This window comes from Pygocentrus nattereri, chromosome 7, assembly GCF_015220715.1.
Source record: "Pygocentrus nattereri isolate fPygNat1 chromosome 7, fPygNat1.pri, whole genome shotgun sequence".
NCBI lineage: Eukaryota > Metazoa > Chordata > Actinopteri > Characiformes > Serrasalmidae > Pygocentrus > Pygocentrus nattereri.
The window spans coordinates 42448966-42464857 of NC_051217.1; the positions used below are offsets into that span (position 1 = coordinate 42448966).

General features: G+C 41.4%; 1 protein-coding gene across 1 annotated transcript; it reads right to left on the reverse strand.

Annotated features, from left to right (window-relative positions):
* Nucleotides 1-735: 735 nt before the first annotated feature.
* LOC108411757 (platelet glycoprotein Ib alpha chain-like) lies at nt 736-15272 on the reverse strand. Its single transcript, XM_017683491.1, has 3 exons — nt 15255-15272; nt 10727-10892; nt 736-841 (listed from the first exon to the last, which is right to left on the reverse strand). Coding segments are annotated over exons 1-3 (273 nt in total). The 5' UTR covers nt 15256-15272.
* Nucleotides 15273-15892: the final 620 nt, after the last annotated feature.

Here is a 15892-nt window from a genome sequence, read left to right on the forward strand (position 1 = left end):
AAGAAAAAAAAACATACTTTACTTTCATGTAAGTCAATGGAACCAGACATTTTTCCAAGTTATTCTAGACCATTTCTTCTTATCCATTCATCATGAAATTTATACACCATGTAAAGGACAACATAGATTTTCAACTTATGTCAAAAACTCAAAAACGACAAAAATGGAGATACAAGGTTTTGTTCCGACAGCAGCAATATGTTCATTGTTATGTGACAGAAATGGGGAAAAAAACATAATAAAATGGTCAAACTTCATTTAGATGGTCCCCTACAGATGCTTTACAGATACCTAAATCACTAACAAACTTTCTGGTGATATTTAGTTGATGAGTATGGTTATGGAGTAGGTGTAGGTCCTGACTTGAGGTTTAGGTTAGGTTTAGGGTTAGGAATAGATTTAATAAACTCTTTCACACAGAACTTCAGGTTAAAGACAGACGATGGGTGACTGAACTGTCTTCTCATTCGGCCATCGATGGTTGCTTGGCAACAACACCATACTCTAAAAGAACTACATTTCTTAGCAGAATACTAGTTTATTATTAACTAATATGATCGACTAACTAATTATAACTTATTTTCTGAAAAATTTGTATCTTAATATATTTCACACTGACTTTATAAAGGGAGTTTTAAAGGGAGTAATAACACTCTTAACCGTGATAAAATCACAGTAAGGCCCAGGCATCTACCAGATCTACTAACAGGCCGTACATAGATATAGATGATGTTTTTAGATGCTGATGTATTCACATTTATTTACATGTTCATTATTAACAACACTCACACCGCAGGTGTAGTGCGCTTCATCCACAGCGTACTGTTCTCTGGGGGAGATCCTGAAGAAACAGACAGACAAAAGCAGCTTTAATGAGCGCACCACTCTGAGAGAGCATGTGCAGGAGTGTGCTGTAACTCTATTCGGGACGCCTTTTTCTCCAAACAGAGGGGAGGTTGCAATATGATGAAACAAAAGCACTGTCCCAAATTGCATCACCAAGTCTTCTGCAAAACATTTACACGGCTCCCCTCACCACAAACACAGTATGTCTCTAAATATAGACAGAAGCGCATCCCGTAGCTAAAAGGAGTAGCAGCAGCCAGTCTTTGCTGTTTATAGACAGCAGTGGGTCAGACAGCACCAGCAACCACATAAACAAAGCTTCTAAAAAAATTTATCATCAGGCATCAGGCAGTGTATTTCATCTTTCAGTGAGGGAGCTTGGAGCCTCTTAAACTCCTTGGAACCACCGGTGGTTCTAAAACGCACTTGGTCATGTTCTTCATAACGTTCATATTCCATAAGCTCCATTCAGAAGCTGGGCGTCGTGTGAGGCTGTAGCTCTTCTCTCCAGTCTAATAGACGGTGATGTCATTTTAAACCCTTATAATAAAAGAAGCTGAACTTTGTTTTTCTACTGAAAGTCGACCCGTTTCTCCCCAAATCTGGGCTATAAACAGACGACGTCTCTTCAGTGATCTGCTCTGGAAACATCACTTTAATAAAATAACACAAAGAGCGTTGGAGATTTTTGGCTTTCAGCAGTAAATCGTAAGAGTATAGTGATGTGTGTAGATCATAAAACACACGTTCTGTTCATTTGAGGGGCTTTTACAAATAAGTAAATAAATAAATACATTTATTTCAAGCAGTTTCTTAATTTGCCTTATGATTTAGTACCGTAAATTCAGATGGACAAACCAAAATACACCCTGGAGAACAAGAGGTTAAAAGGCATTGAGGTCCTCAGACTTCTGGTTCCTATCATCACAACTTTAAATTCAGTATGTTTCCCAAGAACAGAGCATTTCACATCAAACCCCTTTGAATGACTTTGTTGTCTTAACCATTTCATTACTTAGAATGTTTTTAAGGATCCGATTTTCTCTTTAGGAACCAAACTTCAGAGCTCAAAGACGTCTTGGCATGATTGACTACATGTGTGTCAAGGCCTAAGAAACGAGAATTGTTGCTGAAAAATGTAAAGCCGTTGACTGGCCCTCACAGAGACAGAGTCAGTGGTCCTTCCAGTAGAAAAAGGAAAAAAATATATATAAATATATAAATCCAGTAGCCGCTCTGTCATAATTAGCACAAAGCCGTGCGTGAGATGGATGGTCTCCTGGGTAGCGGGGGCATGAGTTAGGCCGATTAAAGCCATTTAAATTCACAGAGCCTATGGCCTAAATGCCCAGTGTGACAAACCAGGCTGACGGACCCCCGCTGGTGAAATAGATACTCTCTCCCGCCAGTGTCAAACCTGTCCGCAATTTCGTTCCTGCCTCTTCAACTTCAAAACAGCTTTCAGCAGGGTCACCATCAGCTTTCCCGGGCTTCAGAGAAAGAGTGACATGTATTCAAAAAAGACTAAAGGCCCAGCCTCACTGGCTTTTTGACAGCAAAATTTATGAAATCAAAATTACATTCTTTTCTGCAATAATCGTCCCCATTGCAGCCTTGCAGTGGCCTGAAATTTCGAGTGTAAACCTTTGTAACTTGAACACCGCTGTACTAAAAGCATGATAGCAAAGCGATCTCAGTTAATGGGGTAAAAAATGAGCTTAACAGTTCAAAATGTTAAGTAAATGTTTTTTTCTAGTCTTTCTTGTGCAAGAAAGTAGAATTCACATAAAGAAACCAATGAAAACTTACCAGTATCTTAACGTTTATCTACAGGGAAGGATTCGAGCTGTAGTAAGCAGAGCTTATGGCTACTGAACGCCGATTGGTTGGCTAGCATGACTTCTGCCTAGTGCCTGTTGGGGTAGCGTTACTGCTACTGAGTACTAATTGATTGGGTGGCGTTATTTCTATTGAGTACTGATGGGTTGGCTAGCATTACTGCTCCTGACTACTGACTGCACTAGAATTACTTCTACTGAGTACTGATCCACTGGTTTGCATTACTTCTATTAAGTACTAATTGATTGGCTGGCATTACCGCTAATGAGTGGTTTATTAGGTTAGCATTATTTCTATTGAGTACTGACTAGTTGGCTAAAATTACTGCTACTGAGTATTAATTAGACGAGCATTACCTCTGCTGAGTACTGATTCATTGGTTAGCATTATTTCTATTGAGTACTGACTAGTTGGCTAAAATTACTGCTACTGAGTATTAATTAGACGAGCATTACCTCTGCTGAGTACTGATTCATTGGTTAGCATTATTTCTATTGAGTACTGACTAGTTGGCTAGCATAACTGTTACCGTGTACTGATTGGTTGGCTAGCATTACTGCTACTGAGTACTGATTTGTTGGTTAGTATTACTTCTATTGAGTACTGATTAATTGGCTAAAATTACTGCTACGGAGTATTAATTAGACGAGCATTACCTCTACTGAGTACTGATTCATTGGTTAGCTTGATCTCTACTGAGTACTAATTAGTTGGCTGGCATTGCTGCTAATAAGTACTGATTCGGGTAGCATAACGGCTACTGATTGCTGATGGTTGGCTAGCATTATGCTACGGTATACTGATTGATTTGTTAGCACTATGGCTATGCTGGGCTCCAACTGATGGCTAACATTACTGCTACTGAATACTGATTGGGCTAGCATGACTGCTACTGAATACTGATTGGGCTAACGGTACTGCTATTAATTGCTGATTGGTTGGTTAGCATTACTGTTACTGAGAACTGATTAGGCTAGCATTACTATTATTGAGTGCTGATTGGGTGGCTTGCATTAAGGCTACTAAGTGCTGATTGGTTAATTAGCACTACTACTACTGAGTACTGACTTGTTGGCTAGTATTGCTTTTACTGAGTGCTAATTGTCTAATATTGCTGCTACTTGGCTGACTAGCATCACCGCTCGAAAATAACCTGCAAAAACAGCGTATTTTGCATTAACTGTTTTTGTGATGTCACCAAAGCAAACTTATTTACAGCCTGGGATGCTTTTTGAATGAGTCTTAAAGGCACAGTAACAAAAGTGGTTTAGTTTAAGGAGACAGAGAGACTTTGGAAACCGATTCTGTAGAAATGAACTGTGACTGTGTTTAGTGCATCAATCCCCACAAAGGACAAAAAAAAAACTGCAAGAAAAATGCAGTTATAGGCACTTTAAAACTAAACTTCATGCGTTGCGGTGAACAGCTGACAGGATTGTACCACTGGAGTCTCCTGAGGGGACAGAGATCACATTAAAGGTGCAGTAAGCAGCGTGAGCTTTGATAGAACTCAAACATTACTGGCACATTTACGGTCACACAGCTGGCCTCCGGTGCTGCCCTTTCTAATCTGTATTTCTGTCACAGCATTTAATGGGAAATTATGCTTACTGTACCTTTAAGGTATTTTTAGCCTAATATTTGCCCAATGTAGGTCCGATTTCCCCAAAGCCTCCTGGTGTTAAGCACATTTTAACTATTAGAGAGTGCTGAAAGTGACACTGGCTATACTGTTTTATGATGATCTTTGCACTATGGTGCCTTTGGGAAACTAACCTCATTTCAGAACGTCTGGAAAAGGCCTAGGGGTCAAATCTGTATCAGTGACATCACTCTCAAGGTACGGAAAATAACTCCTTCACTGGGGATGGTGGGGGGTGGGCGGTGGGTTGTCTTAAAGGGCCCACGTTCTATATTTTACATGTTTTTGTTACTGTGTCCCTAAGACTGATACATGTAAACAAGCTGTGTTCTGATTGGCTACGCTGTATTGTGCCTCAGTCAAACAGCAGTCTGAAACCTTACTTAAAACCTCAGCTTCACTGGGTGGGGAGAAACCACTGTAGGCTGAATAGACCACTGTAGTTATGACGTCATTTTGTGCCTGGCATCATGCTCTTATGCCCATATTAGGAAATCCGGGGCTAAGCTCGATTTCTTTACGGCCAGAATGAATAGGGTTTTTGAAAAGTCGCCTCTATAGTGTTCTGAGGTGGATAAAAATGTCCAGAACCTGTGAGTATTCTTCTCTCGAATATCACCGGATCCTCTGAATTACGAGGTCGTTAAACAGTTGAAATATGAATATTGCTACATGTAAGCTAACGCTACTATGCACTAAATTGAGGTCATTAGACTGGCAGCCCCCTTATGCAGATTTTATCAGTGTGTTATTGTATTTCCATGTGTGTCACCACAAAGAAACGCTATAAAATGTTCTGTTCTGCACATAAATGAAGTTGAAAAGCTCTCCAAACGTACTTAAACTCAGGTTAAGTGAAGTGATACTTTTTTGATACCACAACGGGGAAATTCCACCTCCGCATTTAACCCATCCGTGAAGTGAAACACCACATACACACTAGTGAGCACACACACACTAGGGGGCAGTGAGCACACTTGCCCAGAGCGGTGGGCAGCCCTATCCACGGCACCCGGGGAGCAGTTGGGGGTTAGGTGTCTTGCTCAAGGACACCTCAGTCATGGACTGTCGGCCCTGGGGATTGAACCGGCAACCTTCCGGTTACAGGGCCAGATCCCTAACCTCCAGCCCACGACTGCCCCCTCCAGTGCAGACTCAGCTAAACATTTTCTAAGGACATTTTCTCAGGAGATTCTCCAGCTTCTTATATGAAATTCCCTGCTCCACCTTAAAGACGGAAAGGGAAAATTCGAGCAAACCATTAGGGACAAAGCAGCCGACTTCAGCTTCATCGAGGGTTTAAAGGCATGATATGAGGAGGTTTCTCTATTTCCACTTAACAGCTTAGTATCATTAACCTATTTTTGCTGGTCAGTGCTGTTTTGTCCTGTTTGCTAATGTTTGTGATAATCATAACTGCTTCACCATTTAAGGTGGAACTGGAACATTTGAACAAGTTGGTTGGTGAAAAATAAGCTAAACTCAGATTCATAGTTTTAACACTGGTAGTATTTTTTGATAAGGAGATTTTAAACATTCTACATTGAGCTTATATTTACGGGCATACCTATTAAAATGTGCTACGGTAGAACATTTGGATAAGGTAGCACAACTCAGAGCACCGCCACAGCCCACCTTGGTTTCATGCAGCTTAGTGACACCAAAATGATGCGCAGTAGCTTTGGCCTGCATGTAGCAATATTAGTATTAAGCCTCTTTAACGACCTCATAAGTCGGAGGATCCAGTGATATCTGGGAGAAAAATGTACACACGACTAAACGTATCCAGTTCTGAACGTTTTTATTTAACGCAGGGACTAAAAGAGGCGATTTTTCAAAAACGTTTTTTATTTTGGCCGCAGAGAAATGGAGCTCAAACCCGGCGTTCCTAATATGGACATAACGTGGACTACAGAACGGTCCAGTCCCATTTCACCCCTTACCCCTTCCACTTAGCCTTTAGCCCTCTGTTTTGCACGTTCACATCTAGGGTGCTTTTGTAGAGATAGAGGGGCGAAGTGTTGGGGCTACGTGGCTCTCCAAACGGAGGTTTTTCAGAGACAGTTATGAAAAAAAAAAAGAAAAAGCTGCAAGGCGGCTGAGCAGGAGACCAAAGAAACCCACAAACGTGAGAATGTTCTCTCTTAAAAAATTATGATAACCACTGTATTTTCTTTGTCTAATGTCGGTTCAATGTATTATTTCGACGTTTTCTTCATTACAAGCATAAAAATTGCTGATAGCATGCTAAAGTCTTGGGAGCAAGCTAGCTCATTTTCCCGTTCCACCTTAAATAGCCCAGCAGTGTTGATGCCTGAAGCACCAGAATGTAACTGCTGCACCATTTAAGGTGGAATGGGAAAATCTGAATAAGAAGCTGGTGAATATCTGAGAATTAGTGTTGGGTGATAATAAATAATTGCCACCCCCCCCCAATTTGAAAGCATATGATGCTCTAAATGCCCAGTAGTGAGGAGCTGAACTTTACCCTTCAGGCCAGGTCGCCTACAGAGCTAAAAGCGTGATAATGAAGAAAGTTTTTTTAAAATGTGATGGTCCCATTTTGTAGCGCAAGATTTCAACCACTACCCTGTGTAACTCCGTTCCAAGGGGTTAAGATGACACTCGAAAACAAGGGGTAGGGGACCACAATGACTTGTGGTCTATAGGTGGATTTCTGTATATCGCATCATGGGCTGCATTTGCAAACCCATATATTTCATAACAACATTAATTGACATATTATTTGATTTATATGTGCTTATTGAGTTAATTTGCGGAACCTGTATTATATAATATTCCATCTATTTTTTTCCAGAACCCCCCCCCCCCCCTCCCAGAAGGCAATGCCACTGGACTTTCATGCTGAGCACAGCTGCTTTAAGCCTGTTTTAAACCGCATGCACCTGCTATGCCTGCGAATAATGAGCCTCTTCTATTCTCGTAGCCCTCATAACCAACTAATCAGGTACAATAGAGCGACTCAGCTGTCACGTCTTGCATTAAACTGACTCGGCTTCTTATCATTAAAGGCAGAGGTTTTTACTACAATACCTTGAAAGTAAGAATGGTAATGGCTCTGATTTAAAAGCTGACAGCAAGCTCTGCCTGAGTCGATCTCCTCTCAGTTCCCATCCTCTCCATAGTGGCTCATTATAGCAGCGCAGGCTATTCAGAGGCTCAATTATATACGTGTATCCGCAGTGACATTCAGAGAGTGATGTGTGTCGAAAGTGCACTACAGCATCGACATCCGAATACAATACATGTATGATGACTGATACAACACAGGATAATGGAGAAAATGTGAAACATTTACATTTCTATGCCTTTTTCAACGCAGTATAATATGATGTGATCCATACATTGAGTACTGTAATGACCCTCATGAATCAAGATGTATATAAAAGGCAGCTACCAGAGGGGAAACACGTAGAGGCTCCGTTTCATCCAGACTAAGAAGATAAAATTAAAAGTTGCAAAAAAAAAAAAAAAAAAAAAAGATCCACCACCCAAATAGCACCTGCTCTGTGAGGGTCCATGGGGGTCCTGACCACTGGAGAACAGGGTAACAGAGTATCAGAGAAGCAGATGGACTACAGTCTGTAACTGTAGAACTATAAAGCGCAGCTATACAGTAAGTGGAGCTGATCAAATGGACAGTGAGCGCAGAAACAAGGAGGTGGTCATCATGTTAACTGGTTTGTTTAGCCTATCTTGCATGTTTGATTACTGAAGCTGTTTGAAATGGCAAGGGTTCTCGGTTGAGAAAAATGAGAAAAGGACAGCGTACTGAGAGCGTGAGAGTGTATCGAGAGCATGAGAGTGTACCGAGAGCGTGAGAGTGTACCGAGAGCGTGAGAGTGTACCGAGAGCGTGAGAGTGTACCGAGAGCGTGAGAGTGTATCGAGAGCGTGAGAGTGTATCGAGAGCGTGAGAGTGTACCGAGAGCGTGAGAGTGTACAGAGAGCGTGAGAGTGTATCGAGAGCGTGAGAGTGTACCGAGAGCGTGAGAGTGTATCGAGAGCGTGAGAGTGTATCGAGAGCGTGAGAGTGTACCGAGAGCGTGAGAGTGTATCGAGAGCGTGACAGCGTACAAAGAGGAAAACACAAAGCTGAAGTTATTTCATTTAGACATTCCCCCTTAAATGAAGTAGCAGTTACCTGTTACCGCTGCTCCAATAGTAAGCCAACATCAGCAGCTACTCCTTCACAAGGCAAGCAAGCAAAGTTTATTTATATAGTGCTTTTTACCACAGGTGTTGTCACAAAGCAGCTTTACAGAACAATCAGAATTACAGAGAGATAAAGAAAAATCCAGGTCCAGGACCCCATGAGCGTCGCCAGTGGTGACAGTGGCAGGGAAAAACATCCTAAAAGAGGAAGAAACCTTGAGAGGAACCAGGACTCAGAAGGGGAGCCCAACCTCCTCTGGTTGACACCGGACGCTGGATACAAGGGTTCAAGTAGTCTCTAAGGCCCGATTCACACCTACTGCGTCTGGCATGAGCGTAATGTAATGCTTTTCATTTAGCCAACCATGTTAACTGGTCATACAGGCTGCGTGAGAAGAAATTCTATGGAGAATGACGTCCAGGACAAGCCAATATATCAATTTAGCGCTTTCATGAATTCTGTTTTTTTGAGCACATTGACTGATTTGACCATCTTCTTCTTCTTCTTGCGGCTGCTCCCTTTAGGGGTCGCCACAGCGGATCATCTGCCTCCATCTTGCCCTATCCACTGCCTCCTCTACTTTCACACCAACCATCTCCATGTCCACCTTCACTACATCCATAAACCTTCGCTGAGGTCTACCTCTTCTCCTTCCACCCGGCAGCTCCATCTCCAACATTCTTTGCCCAATTTATCCACTATTCCTCCTCAACACATGTCCAAACCATCTCAACCTGGCCTCTCTGGCTTTATCTCCAAACTGCTCCACCTTCACTGTCCCTCTGATATGACCACCTATTCATCTGTAAAAATGACTGCCTGTTTCTTTTAACTTTCTCGCTGCTCTGCTTTGTAGCTCAAACGCTGTATGTATAATAGGCCAGCATGTCTGAGGTGTAGTGCACCAAACTATAAATCTATACATCTTTATTTAATATTCTTGTAAAGAGAGGAATAGGTGACTTTCGGATCCTGTCAGTTCTCATTTTTGGAATCTGTAGTTTGTTACTGTCTCTGGTTTTCATCATGCTGACTTGTGACAAAATGTTTCTCTAATATTTCATCATGAATTACATTAAATAGCATTTTTAACTTTGTATGTGGTTTTCTGTTTAATTTTCAATCATTTTAGTGCCTTTTGCAGAAAAAGATCAGCACTGTTCTCTGAATACTGCACTGCTTCAGGGTCAGGGTGTCTGCTGCTTCTCACGCAGCCTCATGCTGCCACATCTCTCACACCACGCAAAAGCAAGAAGTCTGAATAAGTCAAACATGTCAACTGGGGACCTTCCAGACCCTGAAACGCTCTGAATTCAGTTCATGAAGGTCTCGCAGGTGAGCTGATCCAGTTCTGTTTAATGAGGTAATGTGCTGAAGTCCGAAGTGTTCTGGCCCGTGAAGACTGGAGCCTGACACGTGTGCTATTGTTGATTCTGAACAGGCAAAGCAAATTACTCGCTTTGTAGGGATGTTAAGAGAGACTGACGTGCACCTCTGTTTTGTTGTAGAGTCTACCTCTGTTCAGTTTCAGAGTCCACCTGTATTCAGATTTAGAATCCACCTCTATTCGGTTTTAGAGTCTATCTTTGTTTCAATTAAGAGTCCACCCCATTCAGTTTTATATTCCACCTCTATTCAGTTTTATATTCCACCTCTATTTAGTTTTAGAGTCCACCTCTATTCAGTTAAGGGGGCCCTCTATCTGGTTGTGGATCCTGCAGCTTGCAGGGAGTGATTGATCCATGTTAGGCAATCTCGTCTCACTCATTTCAGCCACACTTTTTATAAAAACACAATACATATTGTAAATTAACGTGTAGTGCTCAGTTCATGTCTTAGAGTTTATCATTTTTTGCCATGTGCCAGTGAAGTAAATGTTGAAGTTGTTACCTTTTGTTTTCTAATTGTGCATCAAAAACATATTGTATCCTGATGCAAAAACAATATGCATCATATCATGAAATTTGCATATTGTTAGATCACTGCAGACCACAGAAAATATGTGTGGCCTTCTTTTTGATAATGAATCAAATATTGAATCAATGGATCAGTAAATCAATCTTAACAATCAAAGCTTATTGGCTCATGGATATCTGAAGTTATTTGAAATCTCAAATAATGGAGAAGCAGTTACGCGGTATTGCTGCTTCATTTAAAGCGGAACAGAAAGTTAATCCAAGCTGGTGAATTTAAAGCTGGTGATTAGGACAAATTGAAAAAAACCTTTCCTGAAGAGAGATGTCATTCTGCCCGTCCTGAGGGAAGGTGGGACTCGGCCCGTCCTGAGGGAAGGTGGGACTCGGCCCGTCCTGAGGGAAGGTGGGACTCGGCCCGTCCTGAGGGAAGGTGGGACTCGGCCCGTCCTGAGGGAAGGTGGGACTCTCTGTCACTAAAGCAAAAGGGGTACTTTATAAATACTACGAAATACTACTTCTGTCTTGCCAGAGCTGCTCCTGTCAACTATAAGTGTTATTATTGCAAAATGGAAGCATCTAGAAGCAAGTGGAGGACTTAACATGTCCTAAGGGGAGACCCACCAACACTAATTTTGTAAGGCTTGGATCCAAGATAATCAAGTTGTGTTAATAAAATCTTGGCTTACTATGTCACGGCCAAGACTTAATAATCACAAATTAATTATCTTGTCTAGAAGCAACAGCTCAGCCACGAAGCAGTAGACCACACAAACTCATAGAATGGAGCCATTGAGTGCTGAAGTGCATCATGCCTGTCCTCTGATGAATCACTCACTAGAACTACGAATCACTTGTGGAAGCAACATTAGCAGAAAAAAAAAAAAAAAGTATGTTAAGAGCTTCACTAAATGGCTGAGCAGCTACACACAAGCCAAAGATGAAAATGCACAATGCCAATGCCAAGCTTTGGCTGGGGTGGTGTAAAGCGCTGCCCCTGGAGCAGTGGAAACTCATTCTGTGGAGAGACGACTCATACTTCTCTATCTGACAGCCTGATGGATGAGTCTGGGTTTTCGCAAATGCCAGGACAACATGACCAGCATGACTGCGCTGTACCGACTATAAAGTTTGGTGGAGGAGGGATAATGATATGGGGTTGTTTTTCAGGGGTTGGCTTAGACCCTTTAGTGGAAGGGAAGGGGAATTTAACACTTTAGCAGACAAAGACATTTTGGCCAGTTGTATGCTTCCAACTTCGTGGGAACAGTTTGAGGAAGACCCTTTCCTGTTCCAGCATGACTGAGCCCCAGATCCATAAAGACCTGGCTGGGTGAGTTTGGTGTGGAAGAACTTGACTGGCCCTCACAGAGCCCTGACCTTAACCACATTAAATACCTTTGGGATGAACTAGAACTGAGATTGTGAGCCAGGACCTCTCATCGAACATCTGTGTCTGACCACATAAACGATCTTCTGGATGAACAGGCAAAAAATCCCACAGACACTCTCCAAAATCTTGTACAAAGCTTCCCAGAAGAGTGGAAGCTGTTATAGCTGTGAATGGAGGAACCAACTCAATATTAAATGCTATGGATTTCCCATGGGTGTAACATGTACATGTCCCAGTACTTTTTGTCCATGTAGTGTATATCTGTGTGGCCTTCTTTTAGATAATGAATCAAATGGATGAGTCAAATATTGAAATCAATGGATCAGTAAATCAATCTTAACAAACAAAGCTTATTGTCTCATGGATACTGATCTGACCAGCTATTTAGGTACTGGAATATTTGGGGCATAAAAAGAGCATCACATAAGACTTACTTCCAAGTCAACTGCTAACTACCTTTGCTGAAAATAACTGCTTTGGTACAGCAACATTCGATGACTCACAACACACAGCATAAGACACCATACCCAGATCGACTTTAAATTCCACTGGCGTACAGTGTCTGAACTGATAAAGATTCTGATGCAGGTGTACTGATCTAGGATCAGATATCTGGCTTTCTTATGGTGATCTTAATCGCAGAAATGACCCTTGATTGACACTCTCACTCTCAGATGAATAACACAAGTTGTCCCAGATTTATCTCAATATGGTAATGTTTCATAAGCGACTGTGCAAAGCAAGTAGAATATATTCCATAACTGGGCTGCTGCCCTTGTGTTTGTTTTCTATTATTCTCCTGTCTACTTCTTAATGATCACGGACGAATTTGCAATTAAACGGGGCGAAGGCCGCTTTATTCAAATGAGGAAATCAACACATTAAAAAAAAACAAATGTGTTAGAGAGAATGAAATTACTTGTGTTCATTTATTTATGAGTAAATTAGTTTTGAAAGTGTGCTGCCCTGAATTCAATATGAAAAAAACATAAATAAAATATGAATGCTTTAATCATCTGAAGTCTCAGTGAAAATCTAAACAAGGAACCTACAGTCAAGGAGGACTAACAGTTGCCTTACTTTACTACTTGATGCGAAGTTATGAGTTAACCTATCTGTTACTCTACCTGTCCTCATGGAAGGGAATGCCCTTTCTCTCCTAAGGGCAGGAGTTAACTTACCTGTTCTGAGGGGGGGTATTACCTTACGTTTTGTTAGTGAAAGTGTTACCCTACCTGTCCTAAGTGGATGTAGTACTCTACATTTTCTGAGATGAGGTGTTCCTCTACGTGTTCTGAAGTGTTACATTACCTTTCCTGAACAGAGATCTCAATCTACTTCTCCCAAGGGAAGGTGTTACTCTACCTGTTCTGAGGGGAGGTGGAGCTCTACCTCCTGTTGTGAGGGGAGGTTTACACTACCTGTCTTGATGGAAGGTGGAACTCTACTTGTCCAAAGGAAAGGTGTTACTCTGCCTGTCCCATGGAAAGGTGTTACTCTGCGTGTCCAGAGGGACCGTGGGACTCTGCCTGTCCAGAGGGACCATGGGACTCTACTTCATGTTGTGAAGGGAGGTTTACACTGCCTGTCCTGATGGAAGGTGGAACTCTACTTGTCCAATGGGAAGGTGTTACTCTCCCTGTCCTGAGGGGAGGTGGAACCCTGCCTTTCCTGAGGGGAGGTGGAGTTCTACCACCTGTTGTGAGGGGAGATTCACACTACCTGTTCTGAGGGAAAGGTGGGACTCTGCCCGTCCTGAGGGAAAGGTGGGACTCTGCCCGTCCTGAGGGAAAGGTGGGACTCTGCCCGTCCTGAGGGAAAGGTGGGACTCTGCCCGTCCTGAGGGAAAGGTGGGACTCTGCCCGTCCTGAGGGAAAGGTGGGACTCTGCCCGTCCTGAGGGAAAGGTGGGACTCTGCCCGTCCTGAGGGAAAGGTGGGACTCTGCCCGTCCTGAGGGAAAGGTGGGACTCTGCCCGTCCTGAGGGAAAGGTGGGACTCTGCCCGTCCTGAGGGAAAGGTGGGACTCTGCCCGTCCTGAGGGAAAGGTGGGACTCTGCCCGTCCTGAGGGAAAGGTGGGACTCTGCCCGTCCTGAGGGAAAGGTGGGACTCTGCCCGTCCTGAGGGAAAGGTGGGACTCTGCCCGTCCTGAGGGAAGGTTTACACTACCTGTCCTGCTTGAAGATGTTATGTTACCTGTCCTGATGAGAGTTAATACCCACGGACACTAATTTTGTAAGGCTTGGATCCAAGATAATCAAATTGTGTCAATAAAATCTTGGCTTACTATGTCATGGCCAAGACTTAATAATCACGACTTAATTAACTTGTACCCATACTGTACTAAGTCATGGCCACACATTATTTGGATTAGGAAGGGATGTCACGATCAGAACTCCACAGTGGTCAAATTTCATAGTGTTATATTTTAAGTTCACATTTTAAACAGCAAACTATGTATTCCCTATAATGCCTTTTCATTCAACCTAATCTCTGAACATGAAAAGCAGCCAACTTGCCTTTCTTATAAACATTAGGCTTAAATTAAATACTTTATTGGCAAATGACTTGAGGAAATGGATCAGTGGGTTTATTGGCTCCATCAGTGTCACTTGGGAATTTAAGCATTTTCTGAAATTGCACACAAATAATGAATATAGAATATAGGCGTATATCAGTGATTACATGATTTAGCAACAAATAACAGATTTACATTGATCATTGCAATAAAAAAAATGTATTAGAAGTTAATTAGACTTAGAACGTGTGCAAGCACCCTTTAAAGGATGAAATGCTCCTGACAACTTTACTTTTTTTTACATAAATATTCTAAAAACCATGTGTGGTTGTAGACTTATTTTACTAAATCTCTCTAAAAACAAAGTCTTCAGGAGAAAAATGCTGACATATATTTAGATTTAGGTGGTTTACTGTGGGTTTCACCCATGTTTGCAGAGCAACGTACTGAAAAGAGTATTGTAAATAAAAGCAGAATTCAGTAGAAACATTCTTATTCAGATGCCGCTCCCATATGTATCAGTTTATGCAAAGAAACAGTTTAATAACTGAACCAATTCTGCTTAGACAAGAAATACAACCAGCTTATTTACAACACTTAGCCATTTTAACAAACTTAGAAGGTAAGCATCACCAAACCTTTCAAAAAATCCCATTATTTCTTTCTAAATTTGTTGTTTTAGAAGTTAGTGAGGAATAAGAAAGCACAGACACGGATACTTTCACCATCTAACAGGACGCAGAGCTGAGCAACAAACTTGGCCTTCAGGCAATCAGTCCACACTGCATCAAGACGAATAAACAAAGCAGCTGTATGAGGAAAACTCACTGAACACAACTCACACAAGCTGAAATATTAAAATATTAAGGCTGATAGATATAATTACATGCAAATATCACTATTGCAATGTGCAGAAGACCATGCTTACTTTCCCTCTGTGGCCATCTCTCTCTCTCTCTCTCACTCAGAGCACTGGACTTCGAGTAACTTCCAAATTCTGTCAAAATAAAAGTCCTCTTTTAAAAAATGAAACAAACTGACTCTCAACACAGAAAAAAAGTATTAAAAAAGTTTAAAGAGACTAGATTTTAAACACCTTAAAAGGGAAATTTTATTTTTGGAAAAAGTCTGTGTAATGGTTGATTGTAGAGAAGCTTACTGACTCAGAAGTCTTTACAGTGGTGGTGTTGGGAACTGGGGGTCACCATGACAACAACACAAATATAGCCATTCTATTTACTATACTATCCAAAATCCATCTTTGTGAGGTTTTATGTATTTTCAAAAAAGTAACTTTAAAGCAGAAGGGAAAAAAACTTTTAATGTAAGGTAATCAAGATAATATTCTTATATTTGGACCAATTTTGTTCTATACGTCCTGATATTTTGACACAGTGTACATGGGAGCTGGCATTTTCAAATTATGGAACAATTTTATATATATATATATATATATATATATATATATATATATATATATATATATATATATATATATATATATCACTTTCTGTGAGGGAGGTTTTAGAGGTAGACGTCTGGTTCCTATCACCACCACTGTGAACA